Source organism: Sciurus vulgaris (assembly GCF_902686455.1).
Source record: "Sciurus vulgaris genome assembly, chromosome: 11".
In the NCBI taxonomy this organism is placed as follows: Eukaryota; Metazoa; Chordata; class Mammalia; order Rodentia; family Sciuridae; genus Sciurus; species Sciurus vulgaris.
The window spans coordinates 17,808,798-17,826,165 of record NC_136472.1 but is presented as its reverse complement, the minus strand read 5'-3'; the positions used below and the strand labels follow the sequence as shown (position 1 = coordinate 17,826,165).

The 17,368-nt window shown below is 36.5% G+C and overlaps 1 protein-coding gene across 1 annotated transcript; it reads right to left on the bottom strand.

The window, feature by feature from the left end:
- Positions 1-15,508: 15,508 nt before the first annotated feature.
- Positions 15,509-16,444, bottom strand: LOC306639685 (olfactory receptor 2G3-like; the record flags this gene model as incomplete). The annotated part of the gene is made up of 1 exon (XM_079103464.1): positions 15,509-16,444. One exon carries the CDS (start codon positions 16,442-16,444, stop codon positions 15,509-15,511), a length of 936 nt encoding a protein of 311 aa, XP_078959590.1.
- Between the last annotated feature and the right edge of the window lie 924 nt (positions 16,445-17,368).

Below are 17,368 nucleotides of genomic sequence, written 5' to 3'. Positions count from 1 at the left end.
TGATCTTTGACCATCATATCACCTTGGTACCTTCCCAGCGTCTGGCAGTATTTCTGTCTCTATGATTCCCCAGTTAAGTGGGATTAAACTTGCTTTTCTCAGTAAGACCTATTTTCACTTAGATAATATTCTACCTGTTCATCTTTGTCACAATGACATGTTCAATGGAAATGGAACCAAAAATTCCGTGGTTCATGTAGAACCATAAAAGATCTCATGCAGCTAACACAACTTTAAGAAAGCAGTAAACTGGAGTTATCATACTTCCTGATTTCAAAACCCTTCCAAAACTGTCGGCTTAAAACTGTGTATGACTGGCATAAAAGCAGATCCATCAAGAGACCAGAAACGCACCTAATTCTTTGACGAGGTGACCAAGAATACACAGTATAGAAAGCAGAGTTTCCTTGATGTGTAGATAAGTATAATCGCTTCAAAATAATGAAATTGGACCCCATATTTCTTACCACCTGAAATAGATTGAGAACATAAACGTAAGGACCTAAACTATGGCCACTTAGAATAAACATAGGCAGGGAGGTCCTTGATAGTTGTCCTTGATATTTGTCTTTGGATATGATCCTAGAGGCATAGAAATAGGTGCAACAGTGAACATAAGGGACTGCATCACACATTTTTGTAATATGACAAAGGAGTGACCTCTGGAGAAGTACAAAGTCCGTGGACTGGAGACAGTTTATGTAGAATGCTAACATTCTATATCAAGAGCTGATTAGCATGTCTAAATGTAATTTGGATGTAGTTCTAATGTTAATTACATGGGTAATTTTAGAAGAGTTGATCTTCCTTCAAGGAACACTATAAATTATTTGATGCTTTTGGAAGCACAACTTTCTTAATCCAGTTAGTTAACATCTGTTAGGCTCTCTAACAAAAGAATAGACAGCCTCATGTTGCAATATTGCACGGAGAGCAGACTAAGAAAATTTATATGCACATATATCTTCACATACATGGAATAATATCATCATTTTGGTTGAAATGAGAGTATTAGAGATGACTGCACTTTCTCTTTGAGATTTTTATTCTCATTCTTTTTGACCTAAAATAATAAACTTTAAGCTTGTGCCACATTCTCTAACAACTGTATTCCCTAAGTTCTTTGCCTGCAAATAATAAAAGGATCTGAAGGTTTTGGAATTATGCATTTCTTTGAGGATATGATAAGAACAATAATAATTCTCCATAGACACATAAACACACATATATGACATACATATATGTATGTATACACAATACAAAAATATTCACAAACTCACAACTATTTTTTTGTGGATTTCTGCACATGATTCTCAGGTTTAAAAATTCTAGTATTTCAAAGATGGCTATGTTTATGTACAGTGCTAACATTCTATAATAAGAGTTGATTAATTTAACATGTTTAAAGCTGAATTCCCAATCTTCACTTCCCCAGAAAAGATTGGTTCATTTCCTGAATCAATTATTGACATTTCAGTGTTCCAGATTGCCAAACACCAATCAAGACTGTACCTATTCCCTTTGTCTCCTATCAGTTCTGCAATATCCCAGCAAATACCTCTGTCCCTACTTTGAGTCCTATCCTGATTTTTGCTCTTCTAATCACCTTACACTGCTACCACCTAGGTCTAAACTAACATGATCTTATCAAGGAGTATTGCAGTAGCTTCTAACTGGTCTACACCTTGTTTTCCGATAGTCTATATCATGGAGCATCCAGTATGATACTTAAAAGTACAAGGGATGCAGCAGGTGACATCACTGTTGGGTTAAACACTGTGAAACTCCAATTTTTTGCAAATCAAATTTTGAAAATTTTGCAAATCAAAATTGCAAATCAAAATTTTGCAAATCAAAATTTGAAAATCAAATTTTTTGCAATGGCCATGAAATCATTCATGGCTTTCCTCCACAAGTTACAATATCCTAACACTTACTCCTCTTTTGCTCTGTTCCAACCTTGATGACTGTCTCAAAATTCCACCAACATGACAACTCTGCTCTTGTATCAAAGATTACTGACTATCTGTTTCTTTCTGCCTGAAACATTCAGGTACAGGCATGGTCCACTCCCTGATTTTCAAATGTCATTTCTGGCCAAAGCCCATTCTAATAACTATTTTATGTACCTTGCTCACTTTCAAACCAACTATCCCCATCTTGTTTTCCTCCTGTTCATATTTTCTCTATAGCTGCCACCCCACTAGCCATCTCCTACATCTTAACTGAACTGATTTTTTCTCCTGACCACAATGTAATATCCTGAAGTCAAACAGAGTTCAATTTTGTTTTCTGCTATAAACCCAGCATATAGAACTGTTTCTAAGTAAGAGACCCTTAATAAACTCTTCTACACTGAGCAAATGGGAGAATTTACTTATATCTTGAAGTTATTTGTCTAACAAATTGTCTACTTTGAACCTAACTCAAAACATTCAGGTTATAAATCTACCAGTCAGTAGACTTTTCCAGTACAGTGTACTCTGAATAAAGGATAAGAGAGATGCATTCTCAAGACCCTCAAATCCATATAGGACTTGAAAGAATTTGCCAATTGATATGGGAATGTGAAATGATAGGCATAAGATATGTCAGAGCTTTTCATGTTAAAGCCTCCTACACATAATGGCCCATTGAGATGCCACCTTACCACGCAGCAATTCTCCTCAGGAGCACTCAAAATCCTTTGGAAATAATGTGGACCCTCTGGAACCTGAAAGTAAGAAATGAGAAATGAAACTTCATAAACTAGAAATCTGGAAGACAGAGCAGAACATCAACAAAGCCAAAAGTAGGGCAGGTTTTATATCTTCAAGATTTCTTCACTGCCTAAGTGAAGATGCATGGTCTAACCAAACCACCCAGATTGAATTTTAAATTAGATGAGGACAGGATAGCACTGGATGGAATCTGTGTGTGTGTGTGTGTGTGTGTGTGTGTGTGTGTGTGTGTGTGTGTGTGTGTGTGTGAAAGCAATGATCCATTTAGAACCAAGCCAGACTGCTTTCTTTCTAATGGCAGCTGAAGGCACAGAGGCCTCACTACTTCTGAACCTCACCCAAGTTGCTTACCTTTGATCAAAAAGGTGAGCTCCTGAAAGTGACACTCTTTTGCATGTTCTCTGGTGGCTGGGCATGGCTTTGTTGGACCCTATACATGTCTTTCCTCAACAGCTTTTCTGAGAGTCTTCCCATATAGTAGTACGAAATGCGTACCCCAGTCTCCAAAGACTCAATTAGAGTCTGCCTGGAATTTGATGACGACATTTTAATTAGGATCTGAGGAAATAGGTAGCATTCTATTAAAAGTGACACAATTGATCTAAATCACAAAAATTGTACAATATTACTCATTAGACTTACCTTGAATTTATTCTATGGTATATGATTTTTTCCTTGTCATGCGATCATCTCCCCCTTTAGGCTACAATGCCTTGTCTCATCCATGAGGAAACTCCTGACCATACTTGGAATTCTGGCTAAATTATTCCTCCTCAAATTCATATTGAAATTCTCATGTCTAGGTCCTCAGAATGTGATGGTATTTGGAGACACTTTTTTTTTTTTTTTTTAAAAAGGACTTTTAGTGCATTCTTGTTATACTTAATATCGGGTTTATTTGACATACTTATACAAGTTACAATATAATTTGCCCAATTAACTTCCCAGTACTTTTTTCTTTTCCTCTCCTCCTCCTTCCCCACATTCCCTTTTCTCTATTCTATAGGTCTTTCTTCTCCTTATATTCAGTTTTTAATTAGAGCATTATAGATATACATAAAGGTGAAATAAAGAGATGTCTAGGTTCAAATAGTTTTATCAATATGAAACATATGCACTATCAAGTGATAATTAAAACTAGGTACATCTTTTAATTAAAAAAGAATCCCACTTATGTGAGATGTATATGCACACATATCTCACATAACTGGGATATACATATACATATATATGTATATATCTCCATCTCACACCTGACTGAATAGAAAACCTAAGGAATGGCAGATACATGTCTGATAAGATGTTAATATTCAAAATGTGTAAAGAGGGTTGGGGATATAGCTCAGTTTGTAGAGTGCCTTCCTAGCATGCATAAGGCCCTGGGTTCAATCCCCAGCACCACCAAAAAAAGAAAAAAAGACAAAACCAAAACAAAATGTGTAACGAACGGAAACAACTCAATAGCATACATGCACATGGGGAGACACAAAGAAAATTAGCAACAGGAAAACAATCATGTGAGTAAAAGGACCTTGTTGTGCTTAAGACGTGGAATGTCCCCCAAAGCTTTCACATATTTAATGGCTTGGTCTCAAATGTGTCAATGTTTTGAGGTCAGACATTTAGGAATACTAGGTCACTAGGGCTGTAACCTCATTAGTGGATTAACACATTTTGTGATTTAAAAATCTGAATGTTATTGGGAGGTGAGACGCAGTAGAGCAAGTAGTCATTAGGGGTATTCCTTTGGGGATGATATCTTCTCCTTTACCCTTTCTTTCTCCCTTTCTGCTCCCTGGCTGCCATGTTTCTTCTGTTATCACGTTCTACTGCACCTCAGGCCCAGAGCAATGGAGCACCAGACCATGGACCGAAAGGTCCTGAACTTGTGAGCCAAAATAAACCTTTCCATCTTCAAGTTGTTTGTGTCAGGTATTTGGTCACAGGAACCAAAATATTACTAACACACACCTAATTGGCTTTTTTTTTTTTTTTCAAAATAAGACAGACAAATGGGCAACACAGGAAAAATGTTTAATGTTACTAAAAAATAGGGAAATGCAAATCAATATCACAATCAGGGATCAAATCAGGCCCTTACCATACACAAAAACAATAATAAGTGTTGGCAAGATGTGGAGAAAAGGGAAGCCTTTGTGGTGTTCACAGGAATGTGGAATAGTATAGCCATTATGAAATAAATTACAAATGCTCCTCAAAATATTAAAAATCAAAGAGGTATGATGACACTTCCTGTAATCCCAGTGATTTGGGAGGCTGAGGTGGAAGGATGACAAGTTCAGGGCTAGCCTGGAAACTCAGAAAGAACATGTCTCAAAAAAAAGTTGAAAAGTTCTAGAGGTGTAGTTCAGTGCTTCTGGGTTTAATACCAGAGCCATAAATATATAATAAAAATAAAAATAGAACTACCCTCCAACACTCCCTTCCTGGGTAACACACACACACACACACACACACAAGTTCACATACACATATATACACATACACACATATGCATACATACGCTGTATATATATTATATAAAGTGCATGTACATGAAATATATATATAACTCAGCCTTATAAAAAGTAGATCTTATCATTTGCTGCTACATGATTGTTCTGGAGTGGTAATATGCTATGTAAAACAAGCCAGGTTCAAAAGACAAATACCACATCATATTAAAGACAGGTGAAATACAGGAGTCAATATCATGAAAAAAATTTTATAATGGTAGTCACAGTATTTCATTCAAAGAGTACAAAACTTAAGTTGCACAAGATGAATAAGTTCTCAGAATCTAATGTACAGCAAGCTGACTGTAATTTAATATACTTCATTATATTTTTGAAATTTACTGGGGGAAAAGATTTTAAAGTTCTCACAATACACACACACACACACACACACACACACACACACACACATGCATACACACACAAATAGTCCTTGAGGTGAAGGATAATTAAGTAACCTGATAATGGTCCTACCTTCATATGTATACGTGAATCAAAACATGCTCTTCACCTTAAATGTACATAATTTTTCTTCATGAAATATATTTTTTATTATTATTTTTATTTATCTTTTAATTTTTTTACGGACTGCATTTTGATTCAATTGTATGCAAATGGGATACATCATTCATTTCTATGGTTTGTACATGATGTAGATTCATACCATTCATGTAATCATACTTGTACATAAGGTAATGATGTCTGTCTCATTCCACCATTTTTTGTATCCCCCCCTCCCTCTCATTTCCTTCTACATAATCTAAAGTTCCCCCCATTCTTCTTTCACTCCCCACCCACCCAGCTCCATAATATATCATTCTCCACTTTATTCAGGGAAAACATTCAGTCTGGTTTTTTGGTCTTGGCTTATTTCACTTAGCACGGTGTTCTCCAGTTCCATCCATTTATTGCAAATGCCATAATATTATTCTTCTTATGACTGAATAGTATTCCATGTGTATATATTCCACAGTTTCTTTATCCATTCATCTGTTAAAGGGCATCCTGGTTGGTTCCACAATCTAGCTATTGTGAACTGAGCAGCTGTAAACATTGTTAAGTTCTTTATAAATTTTGGAGATAAATGCTCTATCTGAAGTGTGTGTGGAACAGATTTTCTCCCACTCTGTAGTATCTCTCTTCACATTCTTGATTGTATCCTTTGCTGAGAAAAAGCTTTTTAGTTTGAATCCATCCAATTTATTGATTCTTGCTTTGATTTCTTGTGCTTTGGAGAGTCTTGTTGAGGAAGTCTGATTCTAAGCTAACATGATGAAGATCCGGGCCTACTTTGTCTTCTATTAGGTGCAGGGTTCTCTGGTCTAATTCCTAAGTCTTTGATCCATTTTGGGTTGAATTAGTGTGAGAGATAGAGGTTTAATTTCATTTTAGTGCATATGGATTTCCAGTTTTACCAGCACCATTTGTTGAATAGGCTATCTTTCTCCATCATATGTTTTTGGCTCCTTTGTCTAGTATGAGGTGACTGTATTTATGTGGTTTTTGTCTCTGTGTCTTCTATTCTGTACAATTGGTCTGCCTGTCTACTTTGGTGCCAATATCATGCTGTTTTTGTTACTATTGCTCTGTAGTATTGTTAATGTCTGGTATTGTGATACCACCTGTTTCACTTTTTCTACTCAGGATTGTTTTGGCTATTCGAGTCTCTTGTTCTTCCAGATGAAGTTCATGATTGATTTCTCTATTTCTATGAGGAATGTCTTTGGGATTTTAATTGGAATTGCACGACTCTGTGTAGTGCTTTTGGTAGAATGGCCATTTTGACAATGTTAATTCTGCCTATCATAGAACATGGGAAATCTTTCCATCTTCTAAGGTTTTCTTCAATTTCTTTAATGTTTTGTAGATTTCATTGTAGAGGTCTTCACCTCTTTTGTTAGATTAATTCCCAAGTATTTTATTGTTTTTTTAGGCTACTGTGAATGGAGTGGTTTATCTAATTTCTCTTTCAGAGGATTCATCACTTATGAATAGAAATGCATTAGATTTATACATATTGATTTATATCCTGCTAACTTTGCTGAATTCATTTATTAGTTTGAGTACTCCTCAAAGTATTCCAAGAAATAGAAAAGGAGAGTCCCTTCCAAATTCATTCTATGAGGCCTAGTATCATTCTGATACCAAAATCAGACAAAGACACCAAGGAAAGAAAACTTTAGACCAATATCCCTTATGAACATAGATGCAAAAATCCTTAACAAAATATTGGCAAATCACATACAAAAATACATTGAAAACATAGTGCACCATGATTAAGTGGGGTTTATCCCAGGGATGTAGGTTGGTTCAACATCCGGAATCAATAAATGTAATTCATCATATCAATAGACTTAAAGTTAAAGAATCACACGATTATTTCAATAGATGCTGAGAAAGTGTTTGATAAAATACAGCACCCCTTCATGCTTAAAACACAGAAAAAATAGGAATAGAAGGAACATACCTCAACATTGTAAAGGCCCTTCTATGCTAATCCCACAGCCAACATTATTCTTAATGGAGAAAAACTGAAAGCATTCCCTCTAAAACCTGGAACAAAACAGGGATGCCCTCTTTCACCATTTCTCTTCAACATTGTCCTTGAAACATTTGCCAGAGCAATTAGACAGACCAAAGAAATTAAAGGGATACAAATAGGAAAAGAAGAACTATAGCTGTCATTATTTGCTGATGAAATGATCCTATATTTAGAAGATCCAAAAAAACTCCACTAGAAAACTTCTAGAACTAATAAATGAAATATATTTTTATAAAGATTAAAAAGTAAGAATACACAGTGATATACACATCTGTTTTTATGAATGTCATAGCGTCATTAATTTTAAAATATATTCAAATTCATTGAAACCAAATTAAAAAGACAATAACAGCCTGGGGTTTCTCACCTTAAACAATGATTATTTCTTTGTTATCTCAATGACATTGATATAATGTGTTTTAAAGTCATTTCCTCAATGTTTTTTATTAAGGAAAACTTTGTGCTATCTAACATTTTACTCAGGGCATCTTTGACACATCTTTATTTCCTTTTTTCTTCTTCTTTCTTTTCTTTTCTTTTTTTTTTTTTTGGTACTGGGAATTTAAACTAGGGACAATTTACCACTGGGTTACATCCTCAGTCTTAGCCCTTTTTATTTTTATTTTGAGACGGTGTCTCCCTAATTTGCTGTGATTCTCACCAAGTTGCTGGGGCTAGCTTCAAAGTTGTGATTTTCCTGCCTTGACCTGTTCAGTCCCTGGATTATAGGCATGTGCCACCACACCCAGCACTTCTTTATTTCTTACTCAAGGGTTCAACACTGGGATCACCACAGCACAGAACACCAGTACCACTTTGTCCAGGACATTGCCTATTGTGCAATTGGAATTAATGAAAAGAAATGAATCATGGTACAAGGTGACAGCTTTTGAGATGGACAGGTGGAGAAGCCTTCAGGTAGCCCCTGGTGGAACCCTTCTTCAAGATGGATGCAGGGACGAAGGAGTAAGGAATAGAGTCAATATGGCTGGAGTGATATGTTGGTGATGAGTCTAAAATTCAGCACAGCTTAGTACTCTCCTTCATATCACAGGCCAGCTCACAAATGGAGGCAGATATCACAAGTTATCAATGATATTTTTTCATGGTAAATGTCTCACTGGTGATGAAAATTGAGTTTATAAAGTCATCAAGGCATGAAGCTGCACAATACTGGTTATAACTTTGGGAGCACAGTGGAAGAATAAATAAGAGATTTGAAATGGACACATAGTGGTAATAATTCTTGGTGGCCAGTAGATAACATTCCCTGTGGACCTGTCTAGCAGAGAAGAACTGAGCCAGGCTTTCAGCACAGGAGAAATTTTGTCTTCAGAGATGCAGGGTAGGGGAGCAAAAATAGAGAACTTTAGAACTCCAGGAATGACAGACCTCCAGTAAAAACTAAATGGTTGGTGTGGACCTTAGAATAAGCACAGATCAGAGAAATGAGGGCAATTTTCCCTAAGACACTGCTGACATGAATGACGAGGGAGTGAAAAAGAGCATGATCCCTAACACATCTCTGTGAGCCCTGAAGTGTGATCTCCTGCACTACCCTGAAAACTTTCCTCATGTATTGATTTTGGATTTGTATGGCGGGTTTTGTAAAAATAATAATAAATACATTATTTTTCCCATTAGGTAATTGAAAACTTATTTGATTCATATGTTTTTCCTTGGGAGATGTGTTTATGATGCAGTGATTATTGTCCTTTGGGATCTAGAATGCCTTGGATGGTCAGTTACTAAGCACATAAAGTAGCATATGTCACCTTATATTTTCAATCTAAATCTTTATCCCATTGGGAGAGGGAAACGTACGTAGATTCTCTTGATGCACTCAGGGTGCTGGGGAACTATGTGAAATGTATGGAAAAGGGAGTCTGAAAGAATGATCTGTTGTTCTTCAGGTCTTTGAATTCTTTCGACACATATATATCTGATTTCATAGAACTTAAGTTTGTAGGGAGATAAGATAAATGAAATTACCCTGTGTTACAAGGAAAAAATAATGTATTAAAAGAGAGCATATATCTTCATGCCTGTTCTCTACCTAGTTAATTTCAGTTCAGCCTTGAAAACTGATTTTATGACCTGAAATCACCCAGTGATCCTAGCTCTTATGTGAAATTAAGGTGGACAAAGTTGCATATTTATATGACATTTATTAAAGCTCATATTTAAGGTAGCTTTTGAAATAGAAATCTGGCAAGTAAATTTTAAAGGTGTCATTTTTTACACATATTATTCACTAGTTTAAAACCATAACATATATGTAAAAGTGTAACAATCATATAGAATTTCCAGAAAGATTTCTGTCTGTTGGTAGATTTTAACCAAGGAAATCAAGGAGGAGTGGTCATTCTCTGTTTACTTATGTTCTCCATTATTCTTGTATTTGATTTTACTCAGTTAGTTTTAAGAGCAAATGTATAAACCATATACTTATGTTTCAGTAAAGTTTTATTTTGGTGAGATGAGTAAAATACCAAGACAAAAAAACTATGTAAAACTTAATGCTATTTTAAAAATTGGAATAGCTTTACATTGTAGGCATTACTGTTAGATTATATTGCCCAGGTAGGATTACATTCTTAAAACAGTTTTGTATGTTTATGTAAATTTAGAAAATATGCAGCCATAAAATAGCAAGATATTTCGAATTAGCCTGAAATTGGGGATTATCACAGATTGCAAAGGTCTAGACTGCCAAACCTACAGCCTAATTCTTTAGACTTGTCCTTGGCAGAATTTCCTTTTCATAATGTTAATAAATTGAACTCAGATATAAGTCAAACAAAATTCTGTAAATCCAAGCAGAGTATCTTTTAAATTAGTTGATTTTTTTTCTACCATATATGCCTCCGAGTCTGTGCATTAGCACCATGTTCTAGAATACACAGCATTACATAGAAAGGTGGCAGCTCAGGGTGAGCCCTTCTGTTACTCACTGATTTCTATATTCCTAAGGGCTTTTGCAGTCAATCACTCCCTCAGAGTGGTAAATTTCAGTACCAGTTGTTGACAGTTGATGGATCATGGATCAAAATAAGGCCAATGGTGATAAATATTCCAGATCTTTTGTCCCTGTAACACATGCTTTGGTAACTACAGGTTTCAAATGCTGTTACATGGATACCAAAATGATGTGTCCAAAACAATATAAAGCTGGGTATTTGAAATCTGTTTAGTCTTAATGTGCATTATATTGAATGATAGGCTCTGAAAGTAAATGTGCAATTTGCTAGCACCACATTCAGTGATTAGCATTAGGCACGTATCTTTGTATATGCTATCCATGCTCCATTTTTGTAAGTGCAACCCTTTATGTTCACGTGCTATCTCACCCCACTTCACCCCACTTCGTCTGGGAGGCTTGTGTATGTATTTTTACCTTTGCAGTGAATTGCATGTGCTAATCAAAACCATGGCTATCATTCTCATGTTGACATAACTCTAAATATTATAAACATTTTACTATATATTGGCTCGAATCATTTAAGTAAATTTAAGAAATAAATTCTTTTTCAAGTTAAAAAAGAATCATAGACAAAATGTTATGGTGGCTCACTCAAAGGATAGCACATTCTCTTGGGAGGTTAGGAGAGGCCTGTGGAGGATGGGCACCTGAACTATCTTTGAAACATGGACCAAAAATTAACAAGGGAAGTAGATGAGGTGGAGCATATCAAAATGAGGAAGGAAGTACAGTGTGACAGAGACAGAGTGGACAAAAACTGAGGCTCACATCCACGGGCCATTTGTGCTGGATGCTCATTGGGAGGGTTTGTTGGTGAAGTGTGTGTGCAGCTCAATCATTTGGAACCAATTTAAAGTCATGGAATATATGCCTTGGAGAGCAGAGTGTTTTCTCTTGCTTATTCCAGGGAACATCTTTCCCTTGGCCCTGGGATACTGTCATGTACCCATCAGCAGAGCAACCTTTGGAAACACGCAAAGCAACATAGCCATTGAGCTGGTAAATCTGTGCAGCCTCTGGCTATGGAATCAGTTTGATGGCATAGGTCAGGTGCTTGTCCTGATGGGGTTTGCTTAAAGTACTTACACTTGGCTCCAGGTCTAGTCTGCTCCCAAGGGAAGAGTTTAGGCTAACCTCTGTCTTTATGCCTTGTAGAGGATTCCTGGAATCATTAGGGTTTAAGATTCCTGATGAATCACACATTTACCCTCAGGAGCTAACAACTGCCAAAGTCCTTGACTTGTCCCTCATGTTTCTGTTTCATAAGCCATCTCTGTGTTAATTCCTCCTGCTCTCAGTCTTCCACCAGACTCCTACAAAGCTCTTTCTAAATGACCCCTACCTCTTCCTGCCTCTCTATTCTTGACAATTCTCTTTCCCCCACTCTCCATGCTTCCTTGATAGTCTCAGCTCCTTGACTCAGGATGTTTGAACTCATTCTTTATGGACCAGCTTAAATACCACTCACTCCTCAGAAACCCTCTGTCTCCAATCTCCTGAGCTGGTAGAAAAGCACAGCAAAATCCTTTAATTTGTAGCCATCTTATCTCATGTGTGTTTCAGTATTATCATTATGCATATATATGAAGAAGTGGTTTAAATATTATATAAGGTGGATTCAGGTTCCCCATCTCAAAAGCAAGGTCACCATGGACACTTGGGAGTGCCTGTGAGAAGAATAGAGAGGAAATGTTTGTTGGTGGCACTTCTTTAAACACTCCCCAGAACTGTGCAGTCCTGTGAGAAGCTCCTGAAGGGGTATTTGGATCTGTGTATTTAACTCTGTTCAATTGAGGGTTTATGAAGACAGTAAGTATTCACCAGCCCTGACTTTAGGAGACTGGACCACAGTGAAATCAACACTGTGAATGGCATCCACCTGTGACATCTCAATTCTCAGTTTTGTCCCCAGTCATTCCCTTCCACATCCTTTCTTGAAGTTCAAGCCATATTGAACTCAAGTATAGGATGCAATTTTTCCCTTCTGCTTTTTCTTATATTCGTCCCTATGTTCCCAAATCTACTTATGAAATGCAAACTTAGGTTTATATTACAAATCAACCATCTCTCTCATAAATCATTCCTGGACTCCCGCAACAGGATTTTCTGGCCTGTAACTGGGAGTCAGCAATGTCTCCATGACAGGTCTACACATGTTAGTATGATGGAGGCCACCTGACCATCTTGCTCAAGGCAAGTTTTGGTTGTGCCAGTTGTCCTGGAATAAGTATTGACACTGCCATCTTTCACTCTCAGAAGTGTACTACCTCAGATATTACAATAAATGAAAAGCTGAAGTACAGTGTATACAAGTGCTTCCAGGCTTAATAATTGGTTGCTCTACAATGTTCTGGGAAGTGCTATGCATATAATTCTGCTGTAATTTTAAAGCATACACACTTTAAAGTGATGGCCCACTTGGGGGACTGAGAGAATTTAAGAAGACTCATTTTTTTATCCTCAAGTTCTGGGATATATTAGGTAAGCCACAGATGCTAATTGAACAAATGAATGACCATACATGGCTGAGATCAAGGAGAGCTAATGAAGCCTAGATCCAATTCTGGGCCTCAGGAAATGTATTGGACATCTGTATGAGCTCCATAAAACTCATGAGAAGGTATGAGTAGTCCCATATCTTACTGTCATGAAACTGGAGTTGTGGAATGAGAACAAATGTTTCCTGATTCTTTTTCCAACATTTTTTATAGACTAGGGAAATGGAGAGCATTGTAAAGAGTGAGCGCCATGATCAGAATGTGGGAAGAAGTTCAGGGTACCCCTACAGAGGCTCATGGACATGTTCATGTATAGGGTTCATGGACATGTTCAGTCTGGTGGCATGACTAGTTCATAAGCCAGTATTTGCACAGGGTTACACTGTGAAACACTTGTTGGAAGACCCAAGTTAGCCTATGATTACAATGAGCTGAATCTTTGCAAGGTCAAGCAGGCTAGAGAAGTCACTGCACTGGGCATACCTAGACAGAGAGGTAAGAGAGGAGATGGTTTCCAAGGAGCATTTCAGATTATGCAGAAAGGTGATATCCATGAATCCCTTTCACCAAGGAACTAATTCCCTTTCAACATTTTATTATAATTCTCATCCTTTCTAACTGGACAACTCAACAATGCTTCTCAAGTTAAAGGGAAACATGTCTACTGGGAAAAAAAATGGTAACAGGAAAGAAGCATGTTTTTATGTCATTCAAACCTACAGGGACATGTTAAAACCTTTCAAAATTGCATTATCATTCTTAAATTAAGCAGGTAAACCCAAACAGTAAAAGTAAAGATCTACAATCAGAAAAAAGAGAAATTATACTCCATTTATGTATAATTTATCAAAATATATAAATGCATTTCTACTGTCCTGTATAACTAATTAGAACAAATGAAAAAGAATTTAAAAGAAGATCATTTCGGGATCAATTTTATAGATATATAAAAAATTATAATACATTTATTTTCAGAAATCAAAGAAATGATACTAGATAATGCTGATAGAGAGCTGATAGATACATAGACTTATCCAACAAATATCCTATTTTATAAATGAAGAAACTGAGGTCCATTTCTTGGACATCCAGGAATGACATCCCATGTAAACATTATTAATGAAAATCTTGGGTTTACAATTTTATTTTCTAAGTATAGTGGATTGAAGTACACAGTGATGCTGGCTAATCAAGCATCGAGAAACATAGTTTATGATAGTACAGTGTTCTCTGTTTTTCTCTAGACTTTTATTTTAAAATGCCAGTGTAACCCCAGCTGTGTTGCCCTTAAGTGGCCATGGTCCCAAACAAATGTAGGGAGAAAATTATGCAAATAGGCATTTGAAGATGTGTGGGACCAATAGTTCACCAGATTTGTGTTAATCTTAAAAATCAGTTGTTCAATTGTCAACACCATTAAAGTTCTATGAAATAATAAAGATTTTAGCTTTAAAAAATCAAATGTTCTTTGCTCTAACAATGATTGTTAAATATAGTAAATAGAATAGCCCATTCAATGTCTTGAAAATGTTGTATTTTCCTTTCATGTCAAAAGGAGCAAACAGAAGGAAAATTTGTTTCTTACTTGAAGATATTTGGGAGAATTTGAAATGTTGCTTTTTGATCTAAATAAGTTGTTCAGAACAAAGTTTGTTGAAAGTGTTTATAATTGTACTTCATGTACTAAGTAAACATATAACATATCTATATCATTTGTATACCTGAGTAAATATTAAAGTACAGTAAGTACTGTGTAATGAATTTGACCCATTGTTTAGTGATTTTGTTTTTTGCTTTTGACTTTAAATTATTTAATTTTTTGGTTAGTGCTGACTTGACATGTACTACCAGTGTTGAATATTTATTGATTGTATATGAGTTTTTTATATTTGGATAAGAAGAAGTGGTTGCTTTTTAGGAAATGGATGTCTTTGAAAGATGAATTACAAACTTTTGTTGTTATTTGCAATTGTAAATAAGTGAGAAACGATGTTAGATACAGTTTATTTCTAGTGAAGCAGTGTATCAGTTGTAGATGCCATTAAACAATGATTGCTAATATGATTGATATTGTTTTTATACTAATCATTTTTGATTGCTCTTAATTTAAATAATAGTTTAATTTAATGATACCATTGGCTAAAAAGCTTCAAAACCCAGGAAACATTCCTGAGTACAAATTGTAATGTGTATATATATGTGTGTGTATGTGTCTAACTACAGTTGAGCTGGGGTCTTGTTAATGTCTCTCACTTCCTCTGTATTTCGATAACTCTCTTCAAAGCTCCTTTCACATCCTGGTTCCTCAGGCTGTAGATCAAGGGGTTGAGCATGGGTGTGACCACCGTGTAGAAGACTGCGATGACCTTGCCCCCAGCCCGAGAGGACTTGGATTGGGGTCTCATGTACATAAAGATGGCGGTTCCATAGAATAAGGCCACCACTGTCAGATGGGAGGCACAGGTGGACAGTGCCTTGTACCTCCCAGAGGCTGAACGCATTCTGAGAACAGACAGAAGGATCCGGGCATAGGAAACAACAATGAGGAGGAAAGGGATGAAGACGATGACAATACTGAAGATAAAAACAACCAGCTCAGTGAGTGAGGTGTCAGTGCAAGCCAGCCTCAGGACAGAAGGCACTTCACAGAAAAAGTGATTCAGGACATTGGGCCCACAGTAGGGCAAACTTAAGGTGAGGACATTGATTACCATGGAACTCAGGAAGCTACTGGACCAAGAAATGGCTGCCAGTTGGACACAAGTGTTTCGGTCCATAATGATGGTATAGTGAAGGGGATGACAAATGGCCACATATCTGTCATAAGCCATGACACCAAGGAGAACACATTCAATCATTCCAAAGGAGAGAGAGAAGTACATCTGAGTAGCACAGCTGGAGAATGGAATGGTCCTCTTTCTCCCCACCATGTTGGACAGCATTTGTGGGACATTGGTGGACGTGTAGCAAATGTCCAGAAAGGACAAATTAGTGAGGAAGAAGTACATGGGGGTCTGCAGACGAGGTTCTATCTGGATAATAGTGATGATGATAATATTCCCAACCATTGTTAATAAATAGAAGAACAAGAATATAACAAAAAGAAAGAGCTGTATCTTTGGCTCAGATGAAAGTCCTAGGAACACAAATTCAGTCACAGTGTAGTTTATTTTCATTTTATCCATTTTTTTTCTCAGGGTACCTTCCTTTCAAAGAATTATGCAGGTGACTGAAGATAAAATCAAGTGCCCTGTATACCAGAGATTAAGAACGAAAGATATGAGAAAGTCAGGAGAACTCTTAGTCTGGGATTATATCTTGATTCCCTGAGGTTTATTACAAATGGGAAGTTTTTCTTCAGGTTTTGGAAGGAATATTCTGGTGAGATGAGAATATCAAATTCAAGTATCAATGGAAGTTAGCAGATTCTTGCCTTCCCAGAAAAATAATTTTATTTTGCCTGTTCATCATCATTTCAAGCACTATTCAGTCTTCAAAGCCTTCCTTGCACCAAGCCACCTTCAAAAATATCTCATTCTGTTTTGTTTTATATATAACAGTAGAGAAGCAACATGTAACATTCAAGGAAATAGCATCTAAAGCCACGGCTTCATGTGCTGTCCCACTGATTGACAAGTAAAGGCAGGACAGCAGCCTGTGCTACCTCTGTGTCACCCTGATGTACCTTCTTGGGCTCAGGCACACTGACCACCAGAAGAACAAGAGTGCACACCAGCAAAACCAGACACGAGGCACACTCAGTGCCAATTCTCATATTTATTCCCCACTTCCATGCTATGTGATCTGGGATGGAACCATTGCTATTAAATCAGAATAATAACAGAACCAATTTTGTGAGGACTTTAAGGATTAAATGACATTTAAAGTGTTTAAAGAATTTTAAACAATGTCTACACGTAGGAAGCAATCAGAAATAACATCTGCAATTAATAGTTCTAATAACAAAATGTAATGCTAAATTGTGTGAAATTCAATTCTCTACAAGTAGTCATTTCAGACAAATAATATTAGTGATAAAGATCCAGACAAGTTAAAGTTACAAGGTCTGTTTACGGGGACCTCCTTAGGTCCTTCCTATACACATCTGT